This window comes from Triticum dicoccoides, chromosome 7A (assembly GCF_002162155.2).
Source record: "Triticum dicoccoides isolate Atlit2015 ecotype Zavitan chromosome 7A, WEW_v2.0, whole genome shotgun sequence".
NCBI classification, from domain to species: Eukaryota; Viridiplantae; Streptophyta; class Magnoliopsida; order Poales; family Poaceae; genus Triticum; species Triticum dicoccoides.
The window spans coordinates 542,302,501-542,320,976 of NC_041392.1; the positions used below are offsets into that span (position 1 = coordinate 542,302,501).

At 46.9% G+C, this 18,476-nt stretch overlaps 1 protein-coding gene across 1 annotated transcript; it reads left to right on the top strand.

The window, feature by feature from the left end:
• The first annotated feature begins 9,355 nt into the window (after nt 1–9,355).
• Nucleotides 9,356–17,878, top strand: LOC119328922 (serine/threonine protein phosphatase 2A 55 kDa regulatory subunit B alpha isoform). The gene is made up of 14 exons (XM_037601915.1): nt 9,356–9,683; nt 11,149–11,252; nt 11,325–11,423; nt 11,601–11,720; nt 12,630–12,830; nt 12,937–13,028; nt 14,053–14,171; nt 15,082–15,205; nt 15,355–15,478; nt 16,337–16,405; nt 16,496–16,587; nt 16,683–16,760; nt 17,054–17,124; nt 17,214–17,878. Exons 1-14 carry the CDS (start codon nt 9,533–9,535, stop codon nt 17,348–17,350), a joined length of 1,581 nt encoding a protein of 526 aa, XP_037457812.1. The 5' UTR covers nt 9,356–9,532; the 3' UTR covers nt 17,351–17,878.
• Nucleotides 17,879–18,476: the final 598 nt, after the last annotated feature.

Consider the following 18,476-nt stretch of genomic DNA (forward strand, 5'->3'; position numbering starts at 1 on the left):
ATACCCTGAGTAAGCATCCAAGAAACTCAACAGCTCGCATCCGGCCGTGGAGTCTATCACTTGGTCAATCCTCGGCAGGGCAAAGGGATCTTTGGGGCAGGCCTTGTTGAGGCTCGTGTAGTCTATACACATGCGCCACTTGTTGTTCTTCTTTAGCACGAGGACTGGGTTGGCGAGCCACTCTGGAAAGAAAACTTCCATAATGAAGCCGGCTGCCAGAAGCCGGGCTATCTCCTCTCCCACAATCCTGCGTTTCTCCTCCGACAGTCGGCGAAGGGGTTGTTTGACTGGCTTTGCGTCTTCTCGGACGTGTAGTTTGTGCTCGGCGAATTCCTTCGGGACGCCCGGCATGTCCTTGGGGGACCATGCAAAGATGTCCCGATTCTCACAGAGGAAATCGGCGAGCTCGCCTTCCTATTTGCTGTTTAGGTTTGCCCCGATGACGGCAAACCTCTCTGGGTGCTCGGGGTCAAGAGGTATATTCTTCGTCTCCTTGGCCGGCTGGAAAGATCCTTGAGCATCATGCTCCTTGGGATCGGGGGACAAGGCCGACTGCTTGCCGGCTATGGCCACGACTCGGTCCAACATCTTCTTTTCTTCGGCAATCACAAGGGACTCGGCCAGCCGACTGCTGGCTGCTGCGCACTCAGAGGACTTCTTGTAATCACCGGCTACGGTGATGACGCCTTTGGTGCTTGGTATCTTCATCTTGAGGTATGCATAGTGGGGAACTGCCATGAATTTGGACAAGGCAGGTCGGCCAAGCAATGCATGGTAAGGGCTCTCCAGATCCACCACTTCAAACCAGATCGCTTCCTGGCGGAAATGCTCCTTGTCCCTAAAAAGTACATCAATCTTGATCTTGCCAATGGGGGCGCAGGACAGGCCGGGTACGATGCCATGGAACACTGTTCGAGTAGGCATGAGTTGCTTTGTCTTGACGTTCAGCTTCTCCAGGGTGTCGCGGTACAAGATGTTGATGCTGCTCCCGCCGTCTATCAACACACGGGAGAAGCGGGCGGCGCGTCTGTCCGTTGCAAGGGTGGCATCCAGAACCAACGCATAAGAGCCGGGAGATGGCATCACCTTTGGGTGATCGGCCTGGCTCCAGCTGATAGGTTTTTCTGACCAGTGCATGTGCTCGGCGGGGTTGGCAGCAACCATGCTGACTTCCTGGTTCTCTCGGCGTTTGCTGCGCCGGTCTTCGGGCTGGCTTGTAAAGACGATATAGGCGGCCTGCTCGTCGGGGAACTCATCATGCACGACTCCGACTACGGGCCGAGCGGCCGGCGCCGGCGGAACCGGAGGCGGCGGGCCGGCAGGCGGAGGCGGCGCGAGCCCTTCGCCTTTGGAGATTCGGGTGAGCCAATGGCACTTCCGGGTTGTGTGGTTGGACGGCTTCACTCCGCTGTGGAACTTGCACGGGGCGTCGAGAGTTTGCTCGTAGGAGAAGGCCGGCTGCCAAGCCGGCCTGCCGCCCTTGGGTTTCTTGGGCGCGGGCTGCCCTTCGGGCGGCACGTCTTCAACTGTGGCCACCTGCCGACTGGCGGGAGGCAGCGCGGGGCCCTTGCACTTGTGGTCGTTCGAGTGTGGGCGTCGGCCGGAATCCCCAGCCGGCGTCTTGGGCGCCGGGTTGAGTACTTTTCCGGACGCGTCTACCCGGAGCTCGGTCTTCATTGAGGAGTCGGTGGTGGCGTACTTGTCCGCTATGTCCAGAAGCTCGTCTAGGGTAGTCGGCTCGTCGCAGAGAAGCTTGTGCTTGAGGAGGGTGCCTCCTCGGCACCCGGCTGTGAAGTATTCTATGGCTTGCACCTCGTGCACCCCTTTGCAAGAGTTGCGGAGCTCGGCCCAACGCGTGAGGTAGTCGCGAGTTGACTCGGCGGGGCCTTGTACGCACAAGGAGAGCTATCTGGGCTTGGGAGCCCGCTTGTAGGTGCTGGTGAAGTTGTGGACGAAGGCTTCTGTGAAGTCTAGCTAGCTGTTGATGCTGCGTGGTTTGAGGCTGTTGAGCCAGGTCCGCGCCGTGCCTTGCAGCATGAGGGGCACGTACTTCACGGCAACGCGCCGGTTGCCGTTGGCTATGCTAACCGCTGTGGAGTAGTCGATCAGCCAATCTTCCGGCTTCACGGAGCCGTTGTACTTGGGCGTGTCTCTTGGGAGCGAGAACCCTTTGGGGAAGGGCTCGTCGCGGATGCGGGGGCCGAAGCAAGGCGGACCGACATCGTCTTCTTCTTCCAGCGCCAGGGATCGCGCCAGGCGGTCGATCCGATGGCGGGCGTCATTTTCGCCGACTCCTTCGCGGCGACCTAGTCGGCCGCTGAGAGTCGGATGCACCACCGGCGGAGGGGTGGGATATCTCTCTCCACGGGGCCGAGGCGGAGGCGGGTTGCCCTGCCACTCCACGGCCCGAGGGTGGCCTTCTGCGTCTTGCTCGATGGAGATCCGGGTTTGGCTTCGGCTGGCAGCCGGCTCTTTCTCGCGCCGCGCGCGGTCTCTACCCGCAGTCGGCGTCCGGGATGTCGCGTCGTGATCTTGGCACGGGGGAGGGCTTTCCGCGTGGGAGTCGGCTTCGTGCCGCTGCGCGGCTGCATCGATCAGCTGCTGGATGCTTCGGGTCATGTGGGGGAGTTCTTCGGCCCCCAGTCTGTCTAGCTCGTCTACGGCCGCCTGGGTGGCGCACAGGTTCTCGAGTGGAGTGGCGTAGACTGGGCGGTCGACTCCTAACGTGTCGGCAACGACAGCGCCGCGCTGTCTGACAACGCCGACCCGGCTGGGCCCGCCTGGGGGCGGCGTGCCAAAGGCGGCACGGTCGGCCTCGCGTCAGTGGGCCTCAGCAAGGCGTCTCATGGAAACCAATTTTCGGCCTTCCGCGAGGCGGCGAGCCTCCAGTGCTTCAGCGTCGGCGTCGGCCGGGAGGGGGATGGACAAGTCGTGGACCGCCGTGTGCGGGGCGTCGTGGGCGCTCTCGTCAGCAGCGCCGTCGTGGCTGATGACCATCACCTCGGTGGTGACAGCATCGCAGCCATCGGCTCGGGGAAGCGGGTCGTTGTAGATCGTGACATTGGTGGGGAAGGTGTCGAACGAGGCCGTGTCGGAGTCGACAGGCATCGGATCGGTGGAGCCAATCGACTCCAAGTCCACAGCAGGCTCGCCGGAGACATGGAGCCGGCCGAGGAGGTTGACGAGGTGGTCGGTGCCCGCGTCGGAGGCGAGCTCGTCGGAGATGAGGGTCTTGTCGAGGAGATCAGCGAGGCGGCTCGTTGCACAAGTGTTGGTGACGCCTTGCAGCGCGTCGTGGCAAGCGCCATCGGGCGTGCCGGGCTGACTACGCTCGTGGGGAAGGAAAAGGGTTCCCGTCCAGAACAGGTTTCCGGACGATGGTGCACCTGGCCCCACGGTGGACGCCAAATGTCGGGTGGTAGGTGCGACATATGCCAGCAGGTGGCTTATCATTGTGGGAGCCAGTAAAACATCGTCGGTGCCTGGAAACGGGATGAGGCAAAGACATGCATGCCGGCGAATCTTACCCAGCTTCGGGGCTCTCCGTGGAGATAACACCCCTACTGCTGCTCTGTGGGGTCTCCGCATGATCACTAGATGAACAAGTAGCTACACGATGCTCCTTGAGCTGTTTGGCGAGAGGAGGAAGAAGGGCTCTGCTTGCTCTCTTCTCCTCCCTACGTGGTGTCTAAAACTAGCAGGGATCAACCCTTTGCATGGGTGTCCTGGGGGGTTTATATAGGCCTACCCCCGGGGGTACAATGGTAATCCGGCTGGGCGTGAGGCCCAGCCGTCTGTGTCTTCGCTCTCCAGCTTCTGCGCCGGCTGCTGGGGCCCGCCGGCTGGTGGGTCCCGCCGGCTGCTGGGGCCCGCCGGCTGGTGGGTCCCGCCGGCTGCCGGCTCCCTCGTCGACAGGCAGGCCCCACTGTCCAGGGCCTTGTCGGTGGCTGGTTACTGTTGCTCAATCTTGGTGACAAGGGCTTCGCCGAGGTAAGCATGGCTACAGTGCTGTCGTCCGGCGGGTGACCACTGTAGCCTTACCGCGTCTTGTCTCCTTAATGGGGCATCTCCTGTCGCCAGGCCGCCTTCAGGTGTCTCTCTGCCTGAAGGGGCCCACCGCCCGTGGGCCGTACTGGTAGCCCGTCCTGGATGACATCAGGGTCAGTGTGGCAATAGTGCCGCACCGGACGGGGCACGGCCACCCGTACGGCTCATTGTGACGGGCGCGCTCCGGGATTCGGGGGTGGCAGGCTTCACTGTAGCCACGCCCCGTCACATCGCCATTATGTGGATGCAGACTTCAGGGGTACGGTCTTGACCGCTTTATGGGAGCCGGCTCCTTGGAGTCGGCCTTCTCGCAGCCGGCTCCTCGGAGCCGGCCCTCCCGCGGCTTTCTTCATGAGGGCTGAAGTCGAGCCACCTTCCAATAGCCGGCCTGGGAGACAGCCGGCCAGGGGAAGGCGGCCCCATGTCTTGGATTCTTGAGAGCCGGATCGGCTCGTAATTTTTTCAGAAAGGCCAGGGGAAGCCGGCTAGGCTACCCGTGGTCACTTACTCCGACAATAATGTGCACAATGTGACCAAGGAGTTGATCATGGGATGATGTGTTACGGAACGAGTAAAGAGACTTGCCGGTAACGAGATTGAACAAGGTATCGGGATACCGACGATCGAATCTCGGGCAAGTATCGTACCGCTAGACAAAGGGAATTGTATACGGGATTGATTGAATCCTTGACATCGTGGTTCATCCGATGAGATCATCGTGGAACATGTGGGAGCCAACATGGGTATCCAGATCCCGCTGTTGGTTATTGACCGGAGAGTTGTCTCGGTCATGTCTGCATGGTTCCCGAACCCGTAGGGTCTACACACTTAAGGTTCGATGATGCTAGGGTTATAGGGAATAGATATATGTGGTTACTGACTGTTGTTCAGAGTCCCGGATGAGATCCCGAACGTCACGAGGAGTTCCGGAATGGTCCGGAGGTAAAGATTTATATATGGGAAGTCCTGTTTTGGTCGCCGAAAAAGTTTCGGGTTTTATCGGTAATGTACCGGGACCACCGGAGGGTCCCGGTGGTCCACCAAGTGGGGCCACCAGCCCCGGAGGGCTGCATGGGCCAAGTGTGGGAGGGGACCAGCCCCAGGTGGGCTGGTGCGCCCCCCCACCAGGGCCCAAGGCGAAGAGAGAAGGGAAAAGGGGGAAACCCTAGGCTCAGATGGGCCTAAGGCCCACCTAGTGGTGCGCCCCCCCTCTCTCCCCCCTTGGCCGCCCCCTAGATGGGATCTAGGGCTGGCCGCCACCCCTAGGGGTGGAAACCTAGGTGGGGGCGCAGCCCCTTCCTTTCCCCTATATATAGTGGGGGTTTTGGGCTGCCAGAAACACGAGAACATCTCCTTCTTGGCGCAGCCCTACCCCTCTCCCTCCTCGTCTCTTGCGGTGCTTGGCGAAGCCCTGCTGGAGTACCACGCTCCTCCACCACCACCACGCCATCGTGCTGCTGCTGGATGGGGTCTTCCCAACCTCTCCTTCTCCCCTTGCTGGATCAAGGCGTAGGAGGCGTCACCGGGCTGTACGTGTGTTGAACACGGAGGTGCCGTCCGTTCGGCACTAGGATCATCGGTGATTTGGATCACGACGAGTACAACTCCATCAACCCCGTTCACTTGAACGCTTCCGCTTAGCGATCTACAAGGGTATGTAGATGCACTCTCCTTCCCTCGTTGCTAGATTACTCCATAGATTGATCTTGGTGATGCATAGAAAATTTTGAATTTCTGCTACGTTCCCAACATTAAGCATTTCATTCATGTGGCCATCAACTCTTCGTGGTATATGAGGTAACACCTCCTCAATACTCATTATACCTTCAAATACAAAGTTCCATAGAACTCAGTAGCCATACCTCCTAACTCCCTCTCATCTTGGTGCATAGACCTATCAGCTCTTAATAGTTGTGTGATGCGATTCTTCCTCTTCTTTCTGCCCGTAGCCTTTAGGTGATTTTTTGTATTGCTGTCACCTTCAGCCAACCATTGGATTCGGGGGCGCTATCACCATGTGATTTCTCACAGAAATTCAACTCAACTATTCTTTCTTCGATTTTCTTCTCCTCATAACTAGGTCCCTGCTTGTTCGGAACAACACATAACTCGCCTAGCCTCTTTTTCAAAGTACGAGCTCCTTCCGTACGTGCCAAAATGTGCAGCTTACCCAGCTCGCAAGTGCACTCGCCAGCTAGTCGAGCTTATCTTTCATGGAGGCGACCGAGATGGCCCCTCCTCTTCGTTCCATATGCGTTCCACCATAGCATCAAAATCTGGGTGTGTACCCCACATCACCTCAAAGCGAAAAGGTTTGTCCACTGCTATCCTTCTATTCACTGCTTCAATTTTATTACATCACACGATAGGAAGATGATTTGACTTAGAAACAACTAGAAAACGTAGTGAAGTAAAAGGAAACATGCCACTCCAACTTCTTTTTGCTAGAGCTTTGTCTAGCCGAACTCTGCAAAACTAACCACTGCTCACACGTTTCTCAAAGGTCTAGTCCACCCCAATGTATCCCAAGTCATCAAGTCCACATAAATCAACTGCTTCTCTGGACCCTGGCATCTGGGACACATCACACAAGTTCGGTCCCATTTGCTCCTCCCTCTGAAGCACTTGGTTAAAATACCCAATGCAGAGCCATGGAAGCATTGATTCACTCCTCAAACGAGCTATCACATCCAAGTCTACTGACACAGGCTTCTGTTGGCCTCGCAATAAAAGCACATCAACCTCCATTCTTCCTTCTCAAGCTTCGCAACCATTGTGTCAACATGATATCTTGAGAAGTTCTTCACTCATAACCTCACCCCATTATGACAGAACACAACAATTCCCCCACTTAGTCCACTACTAGCAACGACAAAACCACCATCAAAACGTATTCACCTTCTGCATTGTTTGCCAATGTTCACGTCCTCCACCACAAACACGCAAAAAATTAAGTGTGGAGTCAATAATACTGATGAAACTGATGGAGTAATGAGAGCAGTCGTTTGCATATTTTACATTGCCATCACAATTGTGTGCTACCTCCTCCTTGGCAACGACAACAAAGAAAGGCCACTAAAAATATAGCTTTCGATACTCCTCCGGATGCCTGATTTGATCAGCCAAAAAAATCACCCCAAGAAAACAAGTGCAGGCTACAGTACGAAGGGAGAAGAAGGGAAAAAGGGCACCGAGGTCGACGATTGTAGGCAAGAGTAAACTTTGACTCTGATCCCGAGCCCTTATCTAGCTGTTTTTCTTTGGAATGATCATTGTTAAGACTTGGTATATGTTTCAGTTATGCAGACATACACCAGTAGAGAGGAATGAGATCCCATCAGTAATAGGGCTCTGAGTATTTATGTACCATGTTTCAGATCCACATCATGTGATTTATGTGCTTTCTGCATGTTGTAAATTGCAATTCAAGAACAATGGATTGATCACAACAGCTTGATTCCATCTTTCTATTTGTCCCATAAGACATATGAGCTACTTAGGATGAAAAGGTACACATGAGGACTTCAGCGAAACTAATTAGGTATGCACCTAGAAGGAACAATGAAACTTCCTCCTTTAGATGTACGAATTGATCCTCTAATCTTGGCAATATGACTCGCCTGCTTCCTTTCTATAAATCCGTATTTACACAAGCTTTTTTCTTATGAAACTACAAAGAATTTGAGACCATTCTTCTCTTCCCTTTCCTATTGAATATGCACGTCTCTCTCAAATTTAGGTTTTGCATGCTACACGCGGATAATTACCTAGTTTTCTATTACCTTCGTCCCAAATTACTTGTCTTAGATTTGTCTAGATATGGATGTATCTAGACACGTTTAGATACATCCATATCTAGGCAAATCTAAGACAAGTAATTCGGGACGAAGGGAGTATATATTTGTATCAAATAAAAGTGTATCATCTACAAACTTCAAACTGAACCCCTATGGCTAAAAGTCCGACAAAAGACCAGTGATCATGCCTTGCCTATTAGTTCCATTGAGAATTTTTAGAAAAGAAAATCAACAACTGAAGTGAAGGTAAAAGAGTCACGGGGTCCTTAAGCCTAAGCCCCTCGCCAGTTTCAAAATAGCTACTATCATGCACATCAATCCTGACACCAACAATCCCCTTATGAATCAACACTCTCATCCTCTTCCTTCACATATGACTAAAACCTCTCAATCGAAGCATTTTCTCTAAAAAAGATCAATACACTTTACACCAGGCTTTTCATGTGTCTTCTCCTCTTTTTTCTGATGCACCACGTGAACGAAACACCAACCACACTCTTTAAAACGAACCTTCCTTTTGTAAATGTAGTATCGATAGATGCATAAGGCTACCAATGCATCAACTCAACCTGTTAGTATACATGCTTTAGCAAAGTTCTTTAAAGAGTGTCCACTCAAGACAATTACCATCGTACTTATTAAGAGAAGTGCTTTGGACTCTTTTGAAATTAAAGTTAACATAGCAAGATAAGTCTAAATAGCCCACCTGGCAAAATAATACTCCCTCTATAAACAAATGTAAGACGTCTTACATTGTATACAGAGGGAGTACTAAAAGAGACTAAAGAGTTCCATTTTCAAAATATTCGAATAAGGTTATAAAATCATGTTTTGTAAGATTCTAGAACTTTTGATAAGCAGGAAAAGTAAAAACCATCAGATCGAGTGCCTCCCTCAGCAGTAGAATCTATCCAAACATTTACTCGCCAATCTCATCTTCAGATAAAGCCCAAATGAACTTCACATTTTCTCCCATGGACACCTCTAACATGAACACTTATTAGAATTACACTATGCGGGCACTACTTTTGCTAATTTCCTACCATGAAACAAGTTTGGTTTTTAACATGTGAGCGAAATAATAAGACGGAAAAAGAATCCCCGATAAAATAATAATGAAGGAGTCTAAAGAGTTTCATTTTTAAAATCTTCGAATAAGGCTATAAATCATGTTTTACAAGATCCTAAAACTTCTGATAAATAAGAAAAGTAAAATCACCAGGGCGAGTGCCCCTCAACATTAGGATCTATCCAAACACTGACTCGCTAATCTCATCTTCAGAGCCCTAATGAGCTTTTCATTTTTTTATGGACACCACTAAGATAAACAACTCTGATAATTACACTATGTGAGCGCCACTCTTGCTACCATGGAACAAGTTCGCTTTTTACCATGTCAAATAGAGAAATATAATAATATAATAAGGAAAAAAAAGAGCTAAGCTCACACACGAACGCGAGGGACGCGAGGGCCAGAGACAGAGAGACCTCGACCGAGCCCTCCCCCACATCACTTCCCCCTCTCCCCCCTCGCAGAGCCCACCCCGCCCCTCCCCGACTCGATCTCCGTCGACCGCCGCGGCATCACCGCCCGGCCTACCGCCCTCCCCCCCTGGGGAGGACCTCCTCTGCCCCATCCCGATCCCCGATGCGATGCCCTCGCGGCGCGATCGCGTGAGCACGGCACAATGAATCCCAGAGATTCCGGCGACGACAGCCCCGGGGCGACGGCGGGTTCGTCTTCGGCGGCCCCGGCGCAGCAGCAGCAGCAGCAATCGCTCGAGTGGAGGTTCGCGCAGGTCTTCGGCGAGCGCGCGGCGGGCGAGGACGTGCAGGAAGGTACGTTCGCGTGCCCGCAACAACGGGTTCGCGCTTCCCGCCCCCGAGATCCGCTCGATTCGTGGGGCCTCTGAGGCCGGGTCGCGCCGGAGAGCTGTGCTGGTGGACTGTGGGGATCGGGAGGATAGGTCAAGGATCGGTGGCTGTGGGATTGGTGTCATCTGTGCCTACCAGGGGACTGGAGCGTTTGGTCCGTTGGCTCGTAGGAAAATGCGCGCGCTAGATATGTTCTGCCGTATTTGTAGAGTCGATGGATGGTTATGGTGACTAGTGTGCTTCTGTGCTAGCAGGTTCCGCCTTGCCGGAACGTTTTGGAGCCGAAGTCAGGATTGCTCCTTAATATGCTTCACGCTGCGAACAATTTTTTTCATCATTTGTTAAAAGGCGAATCTTTCGTCAGTCTTAGGGTCTTGTCACACAAGGCCTCAGCTGGACTTTGAAGAATTCGGTCATAAAGACAGGTTTTTGATCATGTGATTTGAGGAATGCAGGAAGGTCGTAAGAGGGTGCGGAGCTCGTGAGCTCTTGTAGTAGATTCACAGTTGGAGATGTGTTGGTTAATGCTTTTCTTGACGGTTATGATGATTTGGCGGCAACCTGAACTGAATTACGTTACTGTGTTGATCACGTAAGGGGTGGAGGCTTATGATCATTTAGGATGATTCTAGCATGATTTTGCATTGGCCCACAGTGCCTTTCATCTTTTGTCGGATTTGGATGTATTTGACAGGACATACATGCTTTCCATCTGTGCATGGGAGAAACTGTCCATTGTTAACATTTTATATGTCTACTATTAATCGTGTCCGTGCAATGCATGCTAGTACTAGGCAATGTATTAATTGCATTGCACACTAATATTTGACAAGATTAAATCACATGTTAATATTAGGCAGGATATAATTAATTGGTTAGCGCTAGCATGGATATTGGGTATGCTATTAATTAGGGGGGATTGTGTGAGGGAGGTCGTGGCTACGTGACTGGGCAGGACGTGGGCGGGACTCTGGCAGAACATGGAATATGAGCCCTTGGATTGGATGGCAGACCACGGAAGCAATATCAACTCTTAGATTTAATTAGATGGATTATATCGTAGGGTGTGGGTCGTTCTGGATACACTAATTTTGGTGGCTTCAGAAGAATTAGAACTCGCTACTTTTATAAGTTGTAGATGTAGAGATAGAGATAGAGATGCTGCATTGGTCCGTCTGTCTTGATATGATCATCCACTTTGACGCAATTAAAGATTTTAATCCTTATGATGGGAACCTTTGATTTCATTTTCTGAATCAGACAGCTTGTTCATTTGATTATTAGCTTATTTTATTTGGGATTCGTAGGATACATGCTAAACACTCATAGCCTTGTATTACAATCTAAGGCTACTTTCTTGGTTTATCCGTTTGCATTTCAATTGAATAATTTCTTGCGTGTTGATTGGGTATATGCTGTTCTGTTTCAGTTGACATCATCTCTGCAATCGAGTTTGATAAATCTGGTGATCATCTTGCCACCGGAGACAGAGGAGGACGTGTTGTTTTATTTGAGAGAACAGATGCTCGGGATGTAAGCACCATGTAGTTGAACTTATAGGGGTTTCAGTTTAAATATTTTGCCCTCATGAAGTTAATCTAACAGGAGCACGCTAATCGGAGAGAACTGGAGAGACAGGATGTTCCAATTACTAGACATCCCGAGTTCCGCTATAAAACGGAGTTTCAGAGTCATGAACCTGAGGTATATATCAATCTGGACTGGTTTTTGTAGTCCATAGAAGTTTTCTATCGCCATTAAGTTGTAATTCCACAATAAATTTAGGAAGCTGGTGCATGGAAAAGGTTTCCTTAACTTAGTCATGGCAGGGAAGATGGAAGCTAATACCCGTGCTGTTTCATTTGTCTGAAATTATTGTAGTTTGACTACCTCAAAAGTTTGGAGATAGAGGAGAAGATCAACAAGATCAAGTGGTGCCAGACAGCCAACAATGCACTCTTTCTACTGTCCACAAATGATAAGACGATCAAATACTGGAAGGTATGCCAGGGTGCCTTTTAATTTCTCTTGCGCATGTCAATCTTTTCCTTACTGTTTCATACTAGTAAATTATACGTGCTTTGCACTTCAGGAAATATATAATAGCAGGGGGAAATGCATTCTCGACATTTTATTTCCTTCCGAATGAATCATATTAGACAGGGCCCAACTCTATAGAATATAGATTGTTCTATTGCTTTTTTTTATTGGAGAATCAGATTCTTGGCATGAGAAAAAGATACTTCTAGAATAATATGAGACGATAGTGGGGATTCAGTTAAAACGCCACGTAGCAGAATCTAGTGAGATGAAAGCTTTATCCAATGGATGCTATTGTTCGGATTTGCCGTCTCTCAACCGTTGGATGGAGCATATCCAACGGCTGATATTCAAAGTTATTGTTACACTATATGGTGATATAGATATAGATATAGATGATATAGATATGCTGGCAGTCTAGCCCTACCATAGATGAAGTGTATATTTGTTGCAGTAATGTCAATGAATTTTTCTCCTTGTAGGCTTATACTCCCTCCGTTCCGAAATACTTGTCGCAGAAATGGATGTATCTATAACTAAAAATATGTCTAGATACATCCATTTCTGCGACAAGTAATTCAGGACGGAGGGAGTATGTGTTTGTGTTGATCTGTAATTTTTTATTTGTGGGGATGAGAAAATTCATAACATTTACATCAACACTGGCTGTAATTCATGAAATTATTGATACTGGTAGGCCCATATGTTCAGGCCTTCCGTTTTGCTATTATCGCTGGGCCTTTGCAGCCACAAATGAAGTAGACATCCTTCTATCTGATTAACTAATGAGAACCTTGAATTTGCATTTTTAATTTGTGGGCTGTTATCAAGTTTCATCTGTATTGACCTATTGCTTTACTGTCCTTGCAGGTGCAAGAGAAAAAAGTAAAACAAGTTTCAGTTATGGCTTTGGACACTTCCCGAACTGTAGGGGATGGTACCACAAGTCGTGCGAGTACCAGTACTTCCGAGCCTCCTCTTCCAAATGGTGGATGTTCAAAAAAGTCTGACAGCCTCAACAGTGATCTCGCATTTCCACCTGGAGGTTACCCATCGCTGCGTTTACCTGTGGTAATTGTACCAAAAGTCTTGTCAGCTCTACTGCATGAAGCTGACACTATAATTGTTTATCAAGCTATTATCGAGTCCAACTGACTTCGCTTCCAACCACATGCAGGTTACTAATCAAGATGTGAACCTTGTTGCTAGATGTCGACGTGTATATGCCCATGCTCATGATTACCATATTAATTCTATTTCGAATAATAGGTTAGTCTTGCCACGGCATTGAGTTTTAGTCTTGTCAACTGATCCCTTCTGCATTATTTTTCTATGAGTTTTCATATTTCTCCCCTTTATGTTGGTCTTTTTCTTGCAGAAACAAGATAAGAATACACCAAAGCTAGTAACATCTATCTTCTCAAAACTTAATATCTAATTTACTAACCAATTCTTGTAAAATTTAAATGAGTTTGTAAGAAATTACGGAGTATCATTTATTGATTAAAATGGAATATGTTGGTGTTTCTACCACAGTACCACTTCCATGTTTTAGGTCTCAGCAGGTACCGTGCAATCATTTGCATCTTCTACCAAATGAACATTTAGATAGGCAAATCAGATACAAGTTTTGTGCTTTTAAGAAGAGAACTGTTTGTGTCACTCATGTAGTGCCTTTGTAATGTACTCCCTCTGTAAACCAATATAAGACCGTTTAGATCACTGAATAGTGATCTAATGGTCTTATATTAATTTACAGAGGGAGTATCATGCATCAGTACAGTAGTATTCGTACATCACCTAATAAGAATCATGGGAGACGTTACCCAATCTGGACCACTCAACATGTATGCATACCCTACACATAGTTACCAGATTTGCTCAAAACCTCTTTGAATACCAATTTACATCGTGGTTTGGAACTGTCCGGGTTTGCTCCCAATTCAGGGTATAGCTCACTTGGAAGTGGTCCCAGTGGGCTGGATGGAGACCACCCAGTCTGGTCTTGTTCTTTCTTTTCCTTTTTACATGTTATGCAAGGATCTGCTTTGTATGGAACTCGGAGGTCTCTTGTGTAGCTATATAATATGACATGTGCTAGAGTAGGCGAACTCGATTCTGATTTGTGAACTGGAGAAGTATACCCTAGCAATTCTTTGATTTTCGTATTGCAACAGTGTTATAACATAATTTTCTGAAGCTTATGTCCTCGTAACTTTTAACTGCTCTCCCAGTGCTGTGATCTGTCATCTCTGGATACTGTGCTCATAAATTTTCTGTCTTTTAATTCCAGTGATGGTGAAACATTTATATCAGCAGATGATCTGCGAATAAATCTATGGAATTTGGAAATAAACAGCCAGAGCTTTAACATTGTTGATGTGAAGCCTACAAACATGGAAGATCTAACAGGTAATTCAACTTAGTCTCCTAATCTCTTTCTATAGTGCAACATGGTAAATTGCCTTGGCGTAAGACTTCTATAGTTTCTTTACCTTTGTTTATTGTGAAGTCTTGCCATGTTTCTGATCTCGCACGATGACATACTGACTCCACACAAGTGTTACAGTTAATAACTGAATATTCTTTCATCATTAAGTGGGTTTCTTGTTGTACAGTGATATTAACCTGTGCCTCTCTATTCAGTACTTGAGTAAGAATTAGCATCAGAATATTGTCTCTGGTAGCCTGACTACGTCTTAAATAAAGCAATTGGTGGGCTGATGAAATATATCATTGCCAGCCAAAAGCTATGTTAAAGCTATGGATATCATATGACATAGCATATGAAGGCCATGGTATAATAGTATTTTATTTGGGTGTTCGTTGTTTGTAGCTCATTGGTTTGCAGAATCTATCCATATAGCGTGGTAGCTTTGGTTGGTTGGGTTTGGATATTATCAATCTTTGTTCATTTAGATTGGCTTATAGTGCCATGGATGCTGAGCTGATAAAAGTTATTATTCATGGGACATCAGTTTTGTTGATCTAATTGGCCAATTCCCAGTAGAGTGGAAGCTGTATTTTGAAATTACACAGTAGAAATTTTGCTATGGGAAATCTACTGATAGTTATTCATTAGAGAATTCAGCCAAGTGAATCAAGTCAACACTATCCATATCATCACATGCCATTTTTGTTAATCTGTTAATTGATACTTTGCTGTTTATATTAGACAGGAAATTAGTAATGGTTTAGTTCCTTTTTTAGTGAGACGATTTGAACATCATGGGTCTTTTTTTCTTCAAAATTACTGCAAGTATTGTTCTTCATGTCTTGGCAATCAATATGCACTGCATGATGTAATTTGTTGAAATTTCAGAGGTGATTACTTGTGCGGAGTTCCACCCCACTCATTGTAATACACTGGCCTATAGTAGCTCAAAGGGTTCTATCCGGCTAATCGATCTGCGACAATCTGCATTGTGTGACAACCATTCCAAGATGTTAGTAATTTCTCCTATACCTTTCCCTGCAACATTTTATCCATCTGTGCTGGACAAAAACTAGACGCGACTGGAGGATTGCAATGTGTTCAGTTATATTGCTAAAATCTCATGGCATGCTGTATGAGTTAACAAGAACTTGTAAACAGATTTGAGGAACATGAAGCACCTGGAGCAAGATCGTTCTTTACGGAGATAATAGCATCAATTTCAGATGTCAAGTTTTCAAGGGACGGAAGATATCTTCTTAGTCGTGATTATATGACTCTCAAAGTATGTTACTGGCTTGTTCACATACCTTTATCTCAGTGTTCTTATTTAGCTGTTTAGTAGTCGCAATTTGGTTCAAATCCATGTGCTTGTTCAGTTTTGACACATTCTAACGTTTTGTCACTGTTTCAAGTCAGAGTACTTTTCTGTTCGGTACCGTTGCAAATATCAACTGAGTTGGGAAATACAAGCAATGTGCACTGACATGTGGACCTAGGCCCTACCCGTTAGCCTCACCAATATAGTATTTTCCAGATGCATCTTTGTGATGATACTGAGTAACTTGACAAAATAGAATATGGTTCAGTATTCTTTTTTTCTCGAGCACACATTGAAATGCATGTCGTTTCATATTAGGAATATGGCTCAAGATTGAATGCTTGTATTGAAAAATGAAACAAACTCAGCTGTGGTTAATGGTTATGGAAGTGGTTCAGTGGCACCAGCATGGAATAGGAACTAGTATTTGTTACTCTAAATTATCCTAAGTAACTAGTAGGAAATAGATTTTCAGACTACTATTTGTTTCCTTCACTCTAGCCCCATTATGAGAGTTAGTTAACTGCTGATGCCTGCTAGCTGGTTGCTTGATATACAAATAAATCTTTACTAAAACTAGTGAATGTTTAGCAACGTAAAAAATATGGCGCTGCTTCTTTTTGCTAAAATGTTTTAAAGCTTAAGGGTTGGCTTTTAGTCATTGTCCTTTCTATATGCATTGAAATTTATGATGTATTGTTATTTTTTTTTGTAGTTGAAGATTAGATTTTTCTTTCAGGATCATGCTTCAACTTCTTGATTTAGTAAATTTACTTCAAACGTTAAAACTTCACATTTAATCTCGTCTTTGTTTTCTGTCAGCTATGGGATCTAAACATGGATTCAGGCCCTGTTTCGACCTTCCAGGTTCATGAACATCTAAGACCAAGGGTGAGATTTTGTCAACTGAATGATTAGCAAAGCAGCCATGTGATGTGATGACCGATAAATAATCTAGTCACATGATATCACTATTTTCAGCTTTGTGATCTGTATGAGAACGATTCAATATTTGACAAGTTTGAGTGTTGTCTTAGTGGGGATGGACTTCATGTTGCAACTGGCTCTTATGGGTAACTCCTTGTTCTTCTTATTGACTACATGTACAATGTTACAATCCTGTTTGTTAATGCTTATATATTTAAAATGCTCGTGTCTTTAAATGCAGTAATCTATTCCGTGTTTTTGGTTCTACTCCTGGTAGCACGGAGGTGACCACTTTGGAAGCTAGCAGGAACCCGATGAGGTATGCTCGTTGAGCTTGAGATGACCTTTTATCATATATTTTTTCTTATTATCAAAAATTGAACCTGGATTGGATCAAACAAAACTCCTAGCAGGAGCAACTTTACCTTCTCTGTTCTGGAGCTAATATTATACTCAGTGTATGATCTTTGTTTGGAAGCAACTCTTACAATAGTACTGCGTGCTCCACCCTATGCAGATTGTTCACTTCTCATTGTCATGCCTAGTCATGCAATTCATGTTTTATAATTTGTCTGAACTTGTGTTTCATTGTCGGATTTGGCTGCCATGTAGACGTCAGATTGCAAACCCGACCAGACCCACGCGGGGGACGCTGACCTCTATGACCCGTGGTGTGCGAAGAGGTGAGTGTCTTTGTTTGAACATTGTCTGAGAAATTTCTGCGTTTCTTTTTTCTTTACCTAGTTTCATTCCCGAGGCAATTTGTCTACAGGTGGGGAAAATCTAGGTGTTGATGCCAATGGAAACTCGTTAGACTTCTCGACGAAGTTGCTCCACCTCGCATGGCACCCTACTGAGAATTCCATCGCATGCGCTGCTGCAAATAGCTTGTATATGTATTATGCGTAGGAAATTCTCTAGAAGAAATTTATCGTTCTTGGTTTGCCGCATTGCCCCCCCTCAAAGGCCAGGCCCTTCCGCATTCAACCAGAGGGACAGTGCAGGGCAGTGTCAGATACTCCCTCGGGGCCAAAAGAGGCAGCCGGTGTCCAAGATTGCCTGGTTGCTGTGCTAGCGGACTGCATCCCGTTGATTCATTAGTAAATGTGTAAATTATATGAAAAGTTTTGGTCTCGCCTCGCTCTCATCACAGCTGTTGTGTCACCCCAAATCCGCAGTCGAGGAAACAGATCAAAAGATAGAAAGTCACCTTTGTGCTGGTTCCATGGCAAAGGACGGGACCGGATCTGTGCTGCAAGACCTTGTCTGATTTGTTTTATCTCTACATGTAATTCAGCATAGACAGGGCTAGTCAGCTGTTTAGAACTTCATTTGTCTGGATGATAGACGAGTGGTACTCGGTGATTGTAGCTATATTTGTTCTATTCATTGGATTGTTGAAGTAAGTCAGCAGTATAATTGTGCTTTTTTTGGTTATCTCTGATTCATTAATGAACTTGTTGGTGGTGCCAAATTGTTAATTTTTTAACGGAAAACGGTTATTTTAGACACTGTAGGCCTCGTTTGGCAGGTAATAGACAGGCCCATCCCCAAAATTACTGGCAGAAACCCTCCAACTCTGTGAAAGGAGACGCGAGCAAACGATTGCCATGTTTTAGAGCGAGAGTTGCAATGTTGTACAATTTTTTTTAGAAAATTGCCACGCTGTGCAAAGTAATTGCCATGGATTTGATTGGGATCTGACGATCCTAAGAACGTTTGCTGGGATTGTTAAAATAAATATGGCATTCACTGGTTAGTGGGGTCTAAATAAGGTTTTTTTAAAAACATATCCTACTCTTTATTTACGATTCAACCAGTGTTAAGTCACTTAATAAGAAAAGGATGAGCTTGCTAGGAGGCTGAACAAAAAATCTATTACAAGACGGGCCCTTAGCCAAATTTGCTAATTCATGAGCAATAGAATTAGCCTCTCTAGGACAGTGCACAAAGAAGGTATAAGGGAAGCTGCACGCGATATGATAGCAATCATCAAAGATTGCAGCCGCTGGACCTGTAGATCGTGCTCCTTCAT

Coding starts and splice junctions, on each gene's coding strand:
- LOC119328922 (XM_037601915.1), top strand. CDS start 9,533: ATGAATCCCAGAGATTCCGGCGACGACAGCCCCGGGGCGACGGCGGGT. Junction 15,206..15,354: donor TGTGACAACCATTCCAAGAT/GTTAGTAATTTC, acceptor ACTTGTAAACAG/ATTTGAGGAACATGAAGCAC. Junction 16,761..17,053: donor GCTAGCAGGAACCCGATGAG/GTATGCTCGTTG, acceptor GCTGCCATGTAG/ACGTCAGATTGCAAACCCGA.